The sequence below is a fragment of the Antedon mediterranea genome, chromosome 1 (assembly GCF_964355755.1).
Source record: "Antedon mediterranea chromosome 1, ecAntMedi1.1, whole genome shotgun sequence".
Taxonomy (NCBI): Eukaryota; Metazoa; Echinodermata; class Crinoidea; order Comatulida; family Antedonidae; genus Antedon; species Antedon mediterranea.
The window spans coordinates 17,012,758-17,030,088 of record NC_092670.1 but is presented as its reverse complement, the minus strand read 5'-3'; the positions used below and the strand labels follow the sequence as shown (position 1 = coordinate 17,030,088).

The window sequence follows — 17,331 nt, the reverse complement described above, 5'->3', positions numbered from 1 at the left end:
TGTTGACCTCTGTGAGTGTGACCATCACAGATTTTTACATTTACGACATTAAAATGACCGCTAAACCTGGATTCAACGAAGTAGTCACGTTATCGTTATTTAACCGTCTTTATACCGTTCTCTATCAATCGTCAGACCGTTTCTTAAGCCTATGAATCTATCAACAAATGTGGCCTACAGTATGTAATTAAGCATAAATTTAAAGCAACATCAATTTATTTGGAAAGCAATCAGGACTTTTGCATGGCAGTTATAAATTATTTTAAATATATTTTAAGGAATTTAATTAATAAATTAAAAAATAGTCGAGAAAATAGTGCACTGTTTATAGGATTAGGACTATCTGACCGTGTGGATTTTATGCCCAGCCCCAAAAACCACGTAACGTAGTTGAAACACGAGGTGTGGCGTATTACAACTGATGCCCAAAAGGTGCGGCTGACGAGACTCGTATGGATGCCAATTTGAAAAACACCAAGCAACAAGGTAGGGCTAATACGCATCCACACCCCTTTAAGTTAAACATAACATATGAGCCCCACAGTTCTTCCTTACACTATATACCAAACTTATAATTTATCAGAATTTCAAAGCTTTGAAGTTTCTAGTTCGGCATGGTCGTACATTCACACTATTCATACTATAGGCCTACCTAAAATGTTGCTTACTGCCAATGTTTAACCCGGACCCTTTGCACAGATCACAAGGAAATGTCTGGTTTTACTTTTAAATGCTCGAATTCCTAGTTACTTTTGACAGTTACATAACAGTAAGTTAGCAAACAACCTGTATTCCAGTAACAACCCCACACCATCCTCGTATTAATTAGCCCAAAACAACGTCATCATATAGTAATAACCTGTATTAGGCTCTTAATCATACATTTGGCAAAACAACAAACAAGTAAACAACAATTATATAGAAGAGAAGCCAGTGTTATAAACTGCTGTGTAATGTTTGAGACAAACCTACACACTCTGGATAAATATCATTTCTTATTTACTGTATCAGAGTTGAAAACAAAAAGACGCAAATGCACCACTATACAACTACTTCTGACGTCACGTAAACGAGTCAGACAGATGACTCATCGGTAGGAATCAATCTGAAATCAGTTTAGTTTACTTTTCCATTCTAAACTATTGGGGTTAAAAACTGTACATTTGTATATGTTTTTAGCCACTTTAACTTTTCTTTATATATTTTGTACATTATTAATTATTACCTAAACCAATTAAGTATACATAGGCTTAAGTCTAGTTTCGCGCTAGCATTCCCCAGGGCAACTCTCTTTTGAAGTTGTACAGTCTTGTTGAGTCACCGACAACGAGAAGTGACACATTCCAACCAATCAAAACAGTGATATCAGAATAGGGGAGGGCCGTAGTACTATTTCCTATATAAAGTGTAAAATATTTTGGAATTAGTTAACAAGCTAGATAAACGTTGGCTGGAGTAAGACACTTTTAAGTCATACAGCTTTTTTTTTTGGACTATACTTTATAAACACTTCTTCAAGATGAGTTTAACCGATGAGAAAGAGTTGGAACTAAGTTTAACAGAACGTTCAATGTCAATTGGTAGCGATGGTCCGAGCACTCCTGGTAGTGTAAGTGACGAGTCATCAGATGGGGAACAGAAAGACAGTATTCGGGATGCAGTGTCACAGGTACTTGAAGGCTACGATTGGAGCTTGGTAACAATGCCAACAAAACACGGAGGTAAAGATGGAAAATCTAAGCCACATATTAAGCGACCTATGAATGCATTTATGGTGTGGGCTCAGGCAGCCAGAAAACGTCTTGCAGATCAGTATCCAAATCTACACAATGCTGAACTCAGTAAAACACTCGGACGTCTTTGGAGGTAAATATATTTTTCTTCTTTTCTTAATTTTACTTTAATTTGAACATGCATTATGATGCTTTTGCAAACCATCCATGAATGGTTAGTATAATAGTAACTGTAAATGTTTCTTTCATTTATTATTTTTGCAAGAATATAATATATCAGTTCACTGACTTTTAATTTTGGTTAGGTCTTTTTACTGGGAGTACATCTAGGTTATGCAAATAAAACTTTTCTCTACTGCATTTATAATCTTGAAATGTTGAATCAACTGGACAAACTATTGTTCACTGTAACACCTCTACAGATTGATTCACCTGAAGCACAAAAATGAAAGTCAATAACCAATGAACGTTATTTTACTAATCCATCGGCTATTTACTTTTTACAAGTATATTCAACAAAACCGTATTTTATAAACTATTTCAATGTACAATAAACAAACAATGTAACATTTAGCTAATCATACACAACTATTCTATCTTGCAGGAGTCTTTCTGAAAAAGAAAAGAAACCTTTTGTTGTCGAAGCTGATCGTCTTCGATTGGAACACAAGAAGAAATACCCTGATTATAAATATCAACCAAGACGCAGAAATAAGCCAGTTAAGAATGGTTGTCCACCAGACTCATCTCATCATCATCTCAACCCAAGCATTTTTAAGAACTTAGTACCAGATACCAATGATAGTATTGAACTACCATACAGAGGTACAAAATCATCTGCCCCAGGGCAACATGGACCACCAACACCACCAACCACCCCAAAAATTGATCCTGAAATGCCGCCAATGAAACGGGCAAAATACGATCGCATATCAAACGTTATGGATTTTCCAGTACCACATATGGCCGACTTTGTTGAGCCCAGCGAACTTTCAATGTATCTTCCATCTGCTAACTCAATGGCAAGTGCTAACCTGAACTCAAGCATGACGGCCGTCTCAAAGTCTACACCACCTCCTTACAGCTCTACAGCATACACAGTTCTCACAAGTACTAACACTTCAACAAGGCAGGGACAAAACTGGATCAACAGAAATCAGGAATCAAGCTCACCCCTGAATCTTAGCAGTCCTAACCATCAATCACCACACCATGAGATGGTTAGTACCAATCAAGCAACATCATACGATAACATGAGCTCACCAGAACATCAACAACAAGCCTATGACTTCACACTCCAAAATGCAAACCAGTTTGATTATCAGTCTTCTAACTTCAACTACGGACAGAACAGTCCCCAGCATAACAACTTTTACCAATCACATACTGCACAGACAACACCATTGCCTAGCATGTTTCAGTTCCAGAGGTCACAGCGGTATATGGAGGTTGCCGACGCAAATTCTGTTGGACCAATTCTTCAGGACAGAACGTGGGATAATTACGCAGCAATGGCCAGATCTTAATAATCTGTATAGGCCAATGAACATTAATTATGCAAAACTTGTACAAATTGTATATAATTATAAACATAAATATGTATAAAAGTTTTTAATATAAGTACACTGTAAATTTCCTCACATGTAAATATTTATATAAGTTTGAGATTTAAAAGAGGGTGGTTTAAAAAGATCTATTTTTAGGATACAGTATTATAGAAATAATTTTATGGGACCAAGGGGTGTTTTCTAAATATTATTTTGGTAGGGTAATTATATCACCTTGATCCACAGTTCTCTTATATATTATAGTACATTAATTTCTGAAATATTAACTATGCACAAGTTTTGTTGGCACTGTTTTCATCTGCAACTAGATGATGAAAGTACAATTATTAGTTGTCTCATGGATGTAAATCCCCTTTGAGAAAATAGAACAAACTGCTAACAACCAAGTATTATATTCCAAAAAGCACACAAATATATAAATTTGATATTTTTATATAAAAACTATATGTGGCACTTGTCTTCCAATAATTAAAATCAGATATTTTTGTATGTTTAAACATCAATAATTTATGCAAATATTCTTTAAGTCTATTTGTAAGTAATTTTATAAAAGATGATTAAACTTTTTTTATACTTGAGTTTTTTTATAAATAGAGTAAACATCATAATTTAATTTTTTAAGGGATAAATGTCATTCCATATGTAACATTCTGATTTCTTATAAAAAACATTCTAACTTCAAACACTCTAAAGTGTTTAAATAAGTTTATATAATATTTTGTCTAGTTTTGTAAATAAAACATTGTTTGTCGTGTTTTATAATTTTTTTAGAAAAGCATAATATTATGCAAATTGTATGGTTGGTCAGGTGATCTGATGACCATTTGTATCATACAGCATGGTAAATTATAATTTAAAACAAAAATTAATTTGTTTCAAGTGTTTGTTTCTTTTATCTGTTCAAAGTTGTTACGATAAGATGCGAGGGAATATGGTGATGAATTGTGCTATGGACCACAATACACTAAAAAAATGACTTGACGAACTCTGACAATGACATTGTAATGACAGAAATGATTTTTTTAAAGAAAACCAAGACATGTCTTGATTATGATTCTGCATGGATTACCGACGGAACATTCTAATTCTCATCTCCAGATTTCAACAAACACTATATAAACCAAATGATAGAACAATGAAATCTCAGCACCTTCCCACCGCTACTTCCCTATATCTTTCCCATGATTCTCATACCGTGTATGAACGTGTGCCACCATTGTAAAAGTGTAGTTTCATAAATATATCATTATTAATAGACAAACAACTTAACAATCGCCTGCTCCCACAACAACTGTTATACATACTACTGTATTATTGTATTTTTTGTTTGTTTCTTCTGGCAATAAAATTAATTTTTTTCAATGAGCGGAAGGCAAGTGAAACTTCAAAGTCTGAACAAACACACAAAGGAAAAATGGGAAAAATAAAGCAATAATATCTATTATGAATATGAATAAAATAAAAAACTCTTTGAATGAAATTCACGCATGGTATAAAATTATACAAAAGGATATATCATACAAAGAGCTAATAACAAACTTCCGAAACAGTTTTTTTCCTTTTATGACATTTAAAAGACTACCGCCTACTTTAGTAGACTTGGATTTTTGTTGGCGCTATATTTGTCTGCATCATCCTTATTATTCAAGTCATGCTCTGATTACTATTACTGTACTATCATAAATATGTAGATACCTAGGACTTCAAGGAAAGGAAAATCACAGTGAATCCAAGAATATATAGCAGCAATAGCAGTCTGCAAATGTTTACACTTTTAGCTTTATGGAATGGGTGCGGCATACGTACCATTGATTTTGGGATGATAAAAAAAGATCCTAATTAAATATTTTCCATGCAAGTCTATAATAGTTGCAATGAATCCAAGAATAAGCAATCTGCAGATTTGTCTGCAACACTTTTACCTTATGGAATAGGGCGCTGCATATGTCAGGATGTACCATTGATTTTGGGATGGTAAAAAAAGATCTTGAAATCATGATATCGAATAGTTGCAAATTGCATTATCATAATTTTACTTTTATAAAGTCTTTTTCAAATTTCAGATAAACTTTCAACAATTACAGATTGGTCATTCTTTTGAAACACATTCTTTGGTTGAATCTATATTATATTATAATCAACAAAAAAACAATCAAAAACATTTATAGAGTTTGTGAGCATTTTAATTACAATCATTACCACATACAACATAACCATGGAAAATAAAGTATGTAATACATTTGTGCATAGTTACTACAACATGAAAAATAAGTATGTGCTGAAACATAAAAAAAAAATATATTACATCCTGACATACTTAGTGCCTCAAAAATAAAATATATAACCACAACAACATAAACTAAAATTAGGTGCTACATTTTGGCATACTAATACAGTATTGCAACATGAAAAATAAGTACTGTAGGTAAGTTTGCAACATGAAAAACATTTTGACATACAAAGTGCAACAAAAATAAAAATCAGGCACCAATTCAACATTGACAATAATCATCAAACATGAAATAAAATATAATACATACATTTACAATACATGAAATAAAGATAACAATTCTGGCTCTGTCTACACTATCAAACTTTATGTGATATGATAGCACATGCCCATGGAAATGATGATGTCATATCACTACCATAGTTATGCATATCACTTGTTTGCTAGTGCTGACAGTGCTTGGCAACTTCTATAATACTACTGTGTACCACATCTGATGCCTGTATTACAGGCCATAACCCTAAACCCAGAGTAAAGTAGTAGTTTTGTATATCGGCAAAAGAAAATGATATACACACACACATTGTATTTGTACTCAGTGCAGACAGAGCTTAGCACAAACTAATGCATTATTTGGGTTGCCTTATGCAAGTTTATATGTAACACACCTGTTGGCAATCTCCCCACGTTGCATCTTTATAACATTAGAAGAGTAGCCTTCAAGGTAAAATTAATAACTTTATTTAATTTACAAAACAAGATACAAAGTTGATTAGTGAGGTGTGAAACAGTTGTACCATTTTATTATTTTACATTATTTCCTCAAAGAATGAAAGAACAATGGCAGAACAAAGCAATATAACGGTATTTGATTGAACGCACGTTCAGGCATGCAATCGGTATTCACAAGCGAACAAATAGATTTTAACGTATTCTGATTTTCATTCTTTAGCTGGTTGACGTTTCAAACAAATGCTAAAATTCCACTCTGTAAAGCAAACAAAAATGTAACTAAATAAATTTGTGTATTGTTGAGGCGGTACGGTGGGTGTTCATACACTCTAATTGGTTAGAGTATCCATTAAGGTATGATGACTCTATTCAATGATACAAAGAAGTAAATAAATTAAACGTGATTACTTTCCCATTCAAACTTACCAGACCAAGTGTGTTTACTGTTTTTAAGATCAATTAATTTTTATAAGGAAATCAGTCAATCGTTTTTGTTTTTATCTTCATCCTTTTAATATGATATTGAATATTGCAGCCAATGAGGGTTAATAATCTAAACCCATGAGAAAGTTATGTTATTAGGAACGGATTAGGCGGGTCACAGGGGATGCTATTTCACATATTGTTAGTATTCACATACCTAATTAATAATTTAAATTAAATTAATGAGTTACAATCAACTTTTTTTTGTTGCTAACATTATATATTATTATTATTGCACTGATGAAGGGTGTTGCCTGAAAGCTGTGCAATATTTTGTTTTGATTATAGTTCTCACTCCTGAGGACGATCAAGCATATTGATCAAAACTTCGAGAACTTCAACTTCAGAACTAATATACAGGGTGTCTCGCAAACTTTATATCAACATTTGATTTTGCCATGCAAACCTTCAAACAATATAGCTTTTTACTTATTTTACTTTGTATCGCCATTGAGATTCAGCCACTGATACGCTAACCATTGTCATTTTTTCAGTAATTTGCTTTTGGATCTATATATATTAATTAATATAATTTGTATTTCGCGGGTTGGTTTGGAATTTTTTCTAATGCCTGTACATGTTTATACATTGTACTGAGAAATATAAAAACACATAGTTCAAGGATTGGAAACTGAAAGGATATGATAAAAATCTGTCTAAAAGTAGAAGTCAAAAGTTCTATATTTAAAGAATAGAATAATAATAGTTGTAAGTGGCATTGATGGTCCTCCAATGTCACCATGGTAATAAATGGCGGCTCTTCAAATAGGCAATAAAAAGGTCAATTTGAATTACAGGAAAATAAAAAATAAAATGCTGTAAGTTAAATAATGGAAGGAAATGTCTATTATGTAATTGATTAGTTTCTAAAGTAAAGTTTTTAAGTTTCAACTTTAGGCCTATGCAAGTCTATTATTAGTATTAAGGGTGATAAAGTTGTTAGCTCTGTAACTGAAATTAAGGGGACTACCTATCTACCAGTACTATAACTAATTGATAAGACCACCTATTTGAGTTTAGACTCAGCATTTGAAGCTATACTAGTAAGACTTTGACATTGGTACAATTATTTATCCATAACTATAGATACCTCAAGGTTGTACATTGTCAATAAAAGCACTATAAGATATTATCAAAATTACAAATAATGGAATAACTCAGTTTAATAATATCCATTGAACACCTGATACTCTGTACTATATCACCACATACTGCATTATTTGTACAGCATCATTATAGGCAACTACTATAATACTGTGTATCACATGTGATGCCTATATTACAGGCCATAACCTTTGCGTTAACCAAATCAAATAAAAATACAATACAGAATAAAGTAAAGTAGTTTTGTATATCGGCAAAATAAAATGATGTACACACACATACCATAGTATTTGTACTTAGTAGCGTAATAGCTATGAGATCTTAAAGGGTCCCAGAGTATGAGCAGTCCAATACAACTACCCAGCGTTGGAGAGTCTCTTAGGAGTTGTAATCCAGGGGTCTTATACCCAGCGTTGGAGAGTCTCTTAGGAGTTGTAATCCAGGGGTCTTATACCCAGCGTTGGAGAGTCTCTTAGGAGTTATAATCCAGGGGTCTTATACCCAGCGTTGGAGAGTCTCTTAGGAGTTGTAATCCAGGGGTCTTATACCCAGCGTTGGAGAGTCTCTTAGGAGTTGTAATCCAGGGGTCTTATACCCAGCGTTGGAGAGTCTCTTAGGAGTTGTAATCCAGGGGTCTTATACCCAGCGTTGGAGAGTCTCTTAGGAGTTGTAATCCAGGGGTCTTATACCCAGCGTTGGAGAGTCTCTTAGGAGTTGTAATCCAGGGGTCTTATACCCAGCGTTGGAGAGTCTCTTAGGAGTTGTAATCCAGGGGTCTTATACCCAGCGTTGGAGAGTCTCTTAGGAGTTGTAATCCAGGGGTCTTATACCCAGCGTTGGAGAGTCTCTTAAGAGTTGTAATCCAGGGGTCTTATACCCAGCGTTGGAGAGTCTCTTAGGAGTTGTAATCCAGGGGTCTTATACCCAGCGTTGGAGAGTCTCTTAGGAGTTGTAATCCAGGGGTCTTATACCCAGCGTTGGAGAGTCTCTTAGGAGTTGTAATCCAGGGGTCTTATACCCAGCGTTGGAGAGTCTCTTAGGAGTTGTAATCCAGGGGTCTTATACCCAGCGTTGGAGAGTCTCTTAGGAGTTGTAATCCAGGGGTCTTATACCCAGCGTTGGAGAGTCTCTTAAGAGTTGTAATCCAGGGGTCTTATACCCAGCGTTGGAGAGTCTCTTAGGAGTTGTAATCCAGGGGTCTTATACCCAGCGTTGGAGAGTCTCTTAGGAGTTGTAATCCAGGGGTCTTATACCCAGCGTTGGAGAGTCTCTTAGGAGTTGTAATCCAGGGGTCTTATACCCAGCGTTGGAGAGTCTCTTAGGAGTTGTAATCCAGGTGTCTTATGCCCAGCGTTGGAGAGTCTCTTAGGAGTTGTAATCCAGGGGTCTTATGCCCAGCGTTGGAGAGTCTCTTAGGAGTTGTAATCCAGGGGTCTTATACCCAGCGTTGGAGAGTCTCTTAGGAGTTGTAATCCAGGGGTCTTATACCCAGCGTTGGAGAGTCTCTTAGGAGTTGTAATCCAGGGGTCTTACACCCAGCGTTGGAGAGTCTCTTAGGAGTTGTAATCCAGGGGTCTTATACCCAGCGTTGGAGAGTCTCTTAGGAGTTGTAATCCAGGGGTCTTATATTTGCCCTGTGCATTACTCCACTGTATGTGACCCTAAACAACAAACTTTAGACAACATAAATACATTACTTTACCCAAGGACACAAAAATGACCAGCGTGGGAACCAATGAGACGTAAAAACTGAACAAGGAAAAGATGAAGGAAGGAGAATGATATGAAGGAAGTTAGAAGTGGTTTGATTCGGGAAACACAGGATCAGAGTCAGGTGCGATAAGGTAAAACCTTCAACATCCTGGAGCTGACAACAAAATGTCAATTATGTATTACAGTGAGTCTATATATATTATACTGTATTATATCTAATTACTAAACAGGTTTAACTAATTATCTATCAAAGAAGTACTTTGTGTAGAAATACTGTATATAGAAAACAAATATATTTTTCAAATCAGGAAGCATGTTCTTACTTGCATTGTTTCAGTTAAGTAACTGTCAACCAGTCTAAAGTGAACAGGTAAAGTGTTAAGCAGGAACTAATTCAAAGACAACCGGAAAACTTAATAAGATCTACCTTACAGAGTGCTTAAACTGGCACTGCGGTCACTCGTTTTTATTTGATAGTAGGTGACAATACTTAGATAAGGATCAATTCTCACATGATTTTTTGGTAAACCTTTGAATATGGAGAAAAATGTAAGGGAATGTCTTAACTGGCACCACAATTTCTTTGGGGTTTTTTGCCAAAACTAGACTGGAGAAGACAAATAACTTCTTTCCTACAAGATCATCTGTGAATATTTTACAAAATTCAGAAATTCATTATAGGGTACTTTTAACTTTACGTTTGAACTTTATAAAACTAGATATTTATAACAGAACATAAATAAACAAATAATATAAATAATTGTCAAAAGTAGCCTACAAAATACAAGTATAAATTGACAAGGTATGCAAATCTAGGTTCAGGTCAATAATAGAGGAAATACTTGGTATGGGTGAATGAACACAAAGCATGTTATCTTCTTTATTTCTCAATAACAATAAGGTAAATTATTGATTTAGATCAAGTGTATAAAAAGTCAGCTTAAAATTGAACCTTTTGAAAGTGCAACAACTCAGCCCAATTGCCAGATAACACAGTATGATAACATATATTTAGGCCCTGTTCAGACCCATGGCGTTAGACCGTTTTAGCGTACAACGTTACTATCAAGGTCACGTTACAAACCGCAGAGAAAAAAACGAGGTGTTCAGACCCATAGCGTACGATTATTGTTACAACGGAAGTACGTCATCCAGGTTGTTTCTAGTTGCATATTCATGTGCTCTTACCCACGTGTTTTCATCATTTCCACTGTATATAGGCCTAGATCTCAGCCCTACAATTATGACAACATTTGCCGTAAATAAAACATACCTCAGAATTTATTTAAGAAAAATATAGTAAAGCCAAATTTCTGTTTCAATTGTTTTTATTTTGTAGTAAAAAACATTTTCCCCAGGCTCTTGTGCTACGAAAATAAAGCAGGCCTCGTAATGATGAAGAAAAATATGATTGTGATTAGTCTATCCAGTCCAGTCAAAGATATATATTCCCACCCAGTCCAGTCGGTTGAAAATAACCCTTAACTTGCTAATAAAAGGGACACAGCTCCCCTTGTTTGTTTACTGATTTTTTTAGGAGTTAGGGGGTTTTCAGCATTAAACTTGTCCAGTCTAGTCTGCCTTGTATGAATGAGTGACTTGATGTCCCACGCTAGTTTTTAGCTTGAATGAAATGCCTGAATGGCTCTAGGCCTAGCTAGGCCTAAAAGCGGATGGGATCGTAGTCCCTATGTTGAAATACAAGGTGCATGTATTTATGTCATTTGTTAGAAAATATAATGGTAATCAGTTGATAATAGTTTGTAGCCTTTGTAACAGTTGTATTTGTAGTGTAGTTAGGCCTTATTTATTCTGGCCTTTTTGTTATTGAAATCCATCTCACACATTGACGATACAAGATGTCAGCCTAGGTCAAACCTTGTTTCGCGTCATAACAGGAAACGTTCTGATTGGATACAACGTTGACTTACAGTAGCGTCGTACGCTAAAACGGTACTATCAACCGTTTTCCACTACAACGCTACAACCGTTGTACGACGCGTTGTACGCTAATCCCCAACTGTTCAGACACACATTCTTTTAGCGTCGTACGCTAAAACGGTCTAACGCCATGGGTCTGAACAGGGCCTTAGTTGTCAATCGTGGAGAAATAAGGACAGTACTTTATTTTTCCATGTTAAAGTAAATGGTATCTATTGTCATCTATCAGTATCAATCATTTAAATTTGTAACAGTCACACCATTAATGAAGAGAACTATTATCCAATAGGAAATAATCTAAATGACAAAACAACAGATAAAGAAATGTTTTTACTAATAGAACTTCAGAAGTATTCATACATACAGATATTAAACTGGGCTTGTGGCTCAGTGTGTTGGACGTTCGAATCCAACTCTTGCCGCATTTCTTGTATCCTTAGGCAAGACACTTACTTTTGCCTCTCTCCACCCAGGTGTATAAATGGGTACCCAGTTAGATCAAGACACAACTTTGCACTGATTACTAATACTATACTGCATTATGGAAGTATGTTTCCAAATGAGTTTGATTAAAAAAAATGACCTGGGTAATATTGTGAAGCACTCAGAAGCATTGTGCAATAAGCGCTATATAAGAACGAATATTATAATCATTTAAAGGATAAACCATCCTGCCAGTTTCTTCTGTATCTTTTATATAAATATGTAATAGTACAGATAATGTACATTACATACAGGTGATATAGTGGGCCTATATAGCTGTGATATCAAAAGGTTTAACACCTGTACCTGCTGTTAATAAGAACATTATACCAGACTTTACAGCATAAACCAGGTCAATGTGTGACGTACCATCTGCACGGTCTTACACATCAGGAGGCAGGAATCATGGGATGTTTTACTGTGGGAATTGGTGTGTGTTTGAGTGGGGTTTTATAATACAACATTAGTATGATATCATAAATATTATGTTGTCTAACAAGGGACTTATTTTGACGTCATTACAGTTATACCAATGTTATTGTACTATTATATTATATTAAACTACCATTATATGCAGGGCCGTATCCCCCAGTACAGTAAGATTTTCTCTTTTTCACAGAGGCCTTTGACAACCCATTGGCTTGAATATAGAATATTCCTTGCGAAACCTGGACCACTTTATTTCTCATGGCTACATGACTATTATATGCTTTATCAGAGAAAAGGTACTCATACTATAGGATTTAAGGAGGGAAAGTGATATATCTTGATATTTCCATAGTATTGTGCCACTGACGGTTTATCGAAAATAATAAATACAAACAGTTCTTTGAGAATAGGAAGCTAGTATGAATTGTAAGTCATTACCCCTCTGTTACTACATCATCATTCCACCTGGAAAAAATCCATCACACGATTATTATTTTAATAATTCCTTGAATATCTTATCGGGAAAATCTTTCAAAATCATTAAGTCTACAAATACTTAGAATATCGACTACCACAATTTGTTTTGTACACTTCCTTCCTAAAAACATAATATGTTTAAAGCTCTGTTTACACTATTAAATTTGACAGAAAATGTGTGCCCAAATATGCTAGTGATATGCCCAAATATGGCACTGATATGACATCATCATGTCCATATATGTCACATATGTCACATAAAGTTTGATAGTGAAGACGAGGCTTTACAGAAAAGAATAAAATTAGTTTGAACTACGGACTGTTTTTATATGTGAAGTAAAAGAATTACAAAATCGTATCACCTTATCTGTTACCAAGATGAAATTTCAGTTATTCTAATATTTATGTTTGAAATTGAAAACCAAACAAAAGGTCAAATACTATTTTATATCAACTTTGAAATAATTAGTTTCCATCAAAGAAAACACCAGTTTACGAAACTAAATTAATTGTTTCAATTTTCAAAGTTAAATGTTTTTATTTTGGGTTTAAGTACCACACATTAAGTTACTTGATCTACCCGGCAATGTTAAGGCTAATTGTGAGAAACGTGCCTATGGCAAATCAAAAGACACTCAAATGCAATGTTAATATTCCACCATATAAAAACAAGGTAACGTTCTTGACAGTGTAACCTGATATCTATCCAACACTGTCAGAAAATCCAGGCATCAGTGGAGAGCCTACCTTTTCTGATAGGTATCCAAGCCAGGGCTATGTTTTGATTAAAAACAACGGTGTTACGTGGACCGTTTGCTGGGTTATAAAAACTAGGCCGGCAGCAGGAAATAAGATTCAACTCATTGGGAGTAACGATCGGCAAGTTGGAGGTGATGTACCGCTGTGATTTCAACGAATTACCTGGCGATCCTCTATACCAGACTTCCTACTAGGACGGTCTGTTAGTTTTATTTGCATGATGTCCCATTGATGATGTTTCAAGGGTTGGGGGCCTAGTACTCAGCCATTACCTTATGACTTTAGTTAATCAGATGCAAATGCAAAAATTATATCAACATTTATTGAACTATGAACCTTTGTCATGCCGCCAAACTTCATTCGTAAAAATAGGTTAATTTAAAACAAATAATACAGGTAGTTTAACAAAACAGACTGATTAATTGGGTTCCTCATTTTGCTATTTCTGATCAACAACAACCAATATACATCAAGAATTGAATTGTCAAAAACTACTGTATAATAAAAGACAAAAAAATACAAGATAAATACTGTATACATTAAGCAAATACTGTACGAATAATATAGAATCAACCTGAATATTCCATAAAAAGAAAAAAATGAACCAACATCTCTCCTTTGATTCCTTATCACTAAGGAACTATCATCTATTCTTTGAACCTGTTATAAAACAAGCCCGTAGCCAGGAATTTTATAGAGGGTTCATCTTTCCAGAAAAAGGAAAAACAAATAGTCATAAGATAGGATAGTTAGGCCTATTTACCATTACTTTCGTTGCTGGTTTCTAGTTGAAAGGGCACTTCGGGCAAAAGAGGGGTTTGTTTGGGCTTGCGAAATGTTGCGGTTTTACCGTTAAAACATGACTTCCTAGATCTGTACAAGTGCCTATAAATCCACAAATAATTTCCATGAACTTTAATAGGAAGTTATTATCCATCTTAAAGTATAGTATAGATTTATATTCCTTTTGTAAAATGCTTGGCCAACAGCAACATTCCAAGTCACACTAACATAATGTTTCTATTCATCCACTTAAAGCTGAATTATTGCTTAGTAAACTTGGTAAATTCCTGTTAATTAAAGAACTACATCTTTGGCACACGCAACTAAACTACAAATTTATAACTTTGCAAACTTCTTTCATCATGGAAAATTCCTGTTAATTAAAGAATTGCATATACGGCACACGCGAAGTAATCGAGGGAGCAAGAAGGACGTCAAATCCACAGACGCTTTTTATATCTGTTAACTATAATTTTGACTTATTAAGTATCTGGATTTACAACTACTTCTTTATTAAATACATTCCAGGTGATTTCGTAAATTATTACTCTTTGGTAAAAATTCTTAACAAAATGGTAATTTATTATAATTACACTGAAATCTAGATCGATCTGCCTGCTCCTAAATTGGGAATGACACAGTTGGTGTTAGTGACCTAGGTTAGGCTAGATGCAACTGAAAAGCATTACCGAATCAAGATATTGTGGGATACTCTTGAGCCCACGTGGGGTTGTGGCACAAGCTAGCTAGCAGTCACAATAAACCAGGCTACAATTCATTCCTCGTTTACCATCACCCTAGTGGCCTTACCTCCCCTGATAAACAGCAATGGAATCTGTACTACTTCAATATTTTATGATTTTTATTCTCAAGGGTGCTGATGAATTGATAAGGTATTTACAAATTCTGGTTAAAAATTTTACCTTGTCATGGCAAATTACCAAAAAGTATTTTAAATAGACACAAAGACAAATAATTGTGTCAATGTTCAATCATATTGCTTAATAAGCAACAAACTAAAAAAAGGTTAAAAATAAAGGTTTTGACATTGAAACAGGTTTAATTCAGGAAATATCATTGTTTAATATAGATGGTATAGAGAAGAGAAGAAAGACTTATTGAGATCTGCAATGGAATTTGTATGAACAACTTTTACAAAGTAGATAAATAAATTGTGACAATGTTCAATATCACACAAAATCTCAGGACAAAATCTGTGCTACTGTATTGTTCTTACTAAGTATGGCACCACAAATATTGAAGTAAAAGTTGCAAAATTAAAAAAAAATGAGCTAAATCAAATAAACAAATTCCATAATTGAAAAACAAATTGAACAACTTACTGCTTGATATAACTTGTCACCAATGAACAAATGGTTATGACAAAAAGGCCTTAAAGAAACAAATACTTAATTAAAGACCTGAGGTACACAAAATTAACACTTATCAAATCCATCATTTAGCTGATCAATGCTAATGTTATTGCAGAGATCTTTTTGTTCAAAATATGGGTAAACGTTTAATAAATTGAATTTCGATTATTCAACATACCTTGTTAATTTGCTTGGCACGAGACAACCAGTCTAATTGGCGCATTTAATTCTGAATTATTATTACAAATATCAATATATCTGCTTAATTTTTTTAATGTAAACTAGCTTTAGGACGTTATTGTAATATTTTAAAATTGATCAAAGCCGTGAACATCACTCATCACACTAGTGCATGGTGTAAACAGGCATTTAGCAATGAGTGATCTTTTATTATATTTTACATACCTACAAAATTCATTTATATTAAATGGAATTTTCTTCTATCTTGAAATACTTGCTGCAGGAAAAAATTGTGTATAGGGAGTACATACATGGGACAAACTTACAAAAAAGTTTTGAAAAAGTTTGTCCAATTTGTTATAAAACTATGGTTCCAATAATAATAATAATAATAATAAATGCTTTATTTCAACATGGAGAACTTGACTTTTTCGTCAAGGCCGTGCAAGGCCATATTACTATTTACTATTCATTTACTTCACTGAGAATTGCCATTGGACACATATACTGTGTTTAGGCTGGTCCAACTCATTTGGAAACTAGCTAAGGGTGTCTAAATTTGGGCAGCTCCATCAACCCAGAGCACCAGAGCATTTATATTTATCATTTTCTGGCCTAAAGTCTAAATGAGGTCTTTGGAGGAAAAACTTACTGTAACCGCACCAGTTTCACTTTGGGCATAATTACCGTTGACATTGAACAGTAACAAAACTTAGATGTACATCACTGGAAAGATAAACAGAACTTTCGTCACACTTTATGATTCTACAGATAATTAACTAACTTACAGGTGAATATCCAAGCGGAACTAAAAAAGCTCTTTCAAATAGGATTTTACGCTCATTTAATCTAACCTTTGTAGAGTTGCTCCTCAGAACAATGTCAATAAATACAGTTATTAATTTTTATTCACGTTGCATACCTTAGAACCGCATCTGTAGAAATACTCCGTTTGCAAAACACTCTGATGTATTTTCAATCATTACTGACGTGAAATGTCGTTTAGAGATCAAATTGACTGGAAAAACGAGACGCAAATAGTATAGGTAAACACGTATCTGTATTGATTTGTACCCGAATAGCCTTCAGAACCAAACTTTATATTGGTGTTAATTTAACTCAACGCTCAACAGCGCAGAACTTTCAATGAATAAGTATCAATTTCAATCCAAAAGTTTTGTTGCGGATTTAAGTTAATTTTATTCATTCTTTCTGCTTGGTATGACTGAATCTGCTGCACGTCCAAAGCAGTCATAATGCGTCAGCATTTTCTCTTGGCCACCCCGCTCAATTTATTATTGTATTTCCAGAGTACAAATCTTACTTTAATATAAGTATATATT

At 34.4% G+C, this 17,331-nt stretch overlaps 1 protein-coding gene and 1 long non-coding RNA gene across 2 annotated transcripts in view; one reads left to right on the top strand and one right to left on the bottom strand.

Moving 5' to 3' along the window:
• Window positions 1-1,421: 1,421 nt before the first annotated feature.
• On the top strand, window positions 1,422-4,170 carry LOC140047160 (uncharacterized). The gene is made up of 2 exons (XM_072092014.1): window positions 1,422-1,866; window positions 2,338-4,170. The coding sequence occupies exons 1-2, from the start codon at window positions 1,520-1,522 to the stop codon at window positions 3,257-3,259; spliced, it is 1,269 nt and encodes a 422-aa protein (XP_071948115.1). The 5' UTR covers window positions 1,422-1,519; the 3' UTR covers window positions 3,260-4,170.
• A 1,353-nt stretch (window positions 4,171-5,523) lies between these two features.
• The window catches only part of LOC140047156 (uncharacterized), a 63,229-nt gene continuing 51,421 nt past the window's right edge, over window positions 5,524-17,331 (bottom strand). Inside the window, exon 6 of the long non-coding RNA XR_011844913.1 lies at window positions 5,524-6,519. This is a non-coding gene — a long non-coding RNA (uncharacterized lncRNA). The remainder of the gene's footprint in view (window positions 6,520-17,331) is intronic.

What these genes read in the sequence shown, in the direction of transcription:
- LOC140047160 (XM_072092014.1), top strand. Translation starts at nt 1,520, where the DNA reads ATGAGTTTAACCGATGAGAAAGAGTTGGAACTAAGTTTAACAGAACGT. An exon ending in ACACTCGGACGTCTTTGGAG is followed by an intron (nt 1,867 to 2,337) that starts GTAAATATATTT and finishes TCTATCTTGCAG; the next exon opens with GAGTCTTTCTGAAAAAGAAA.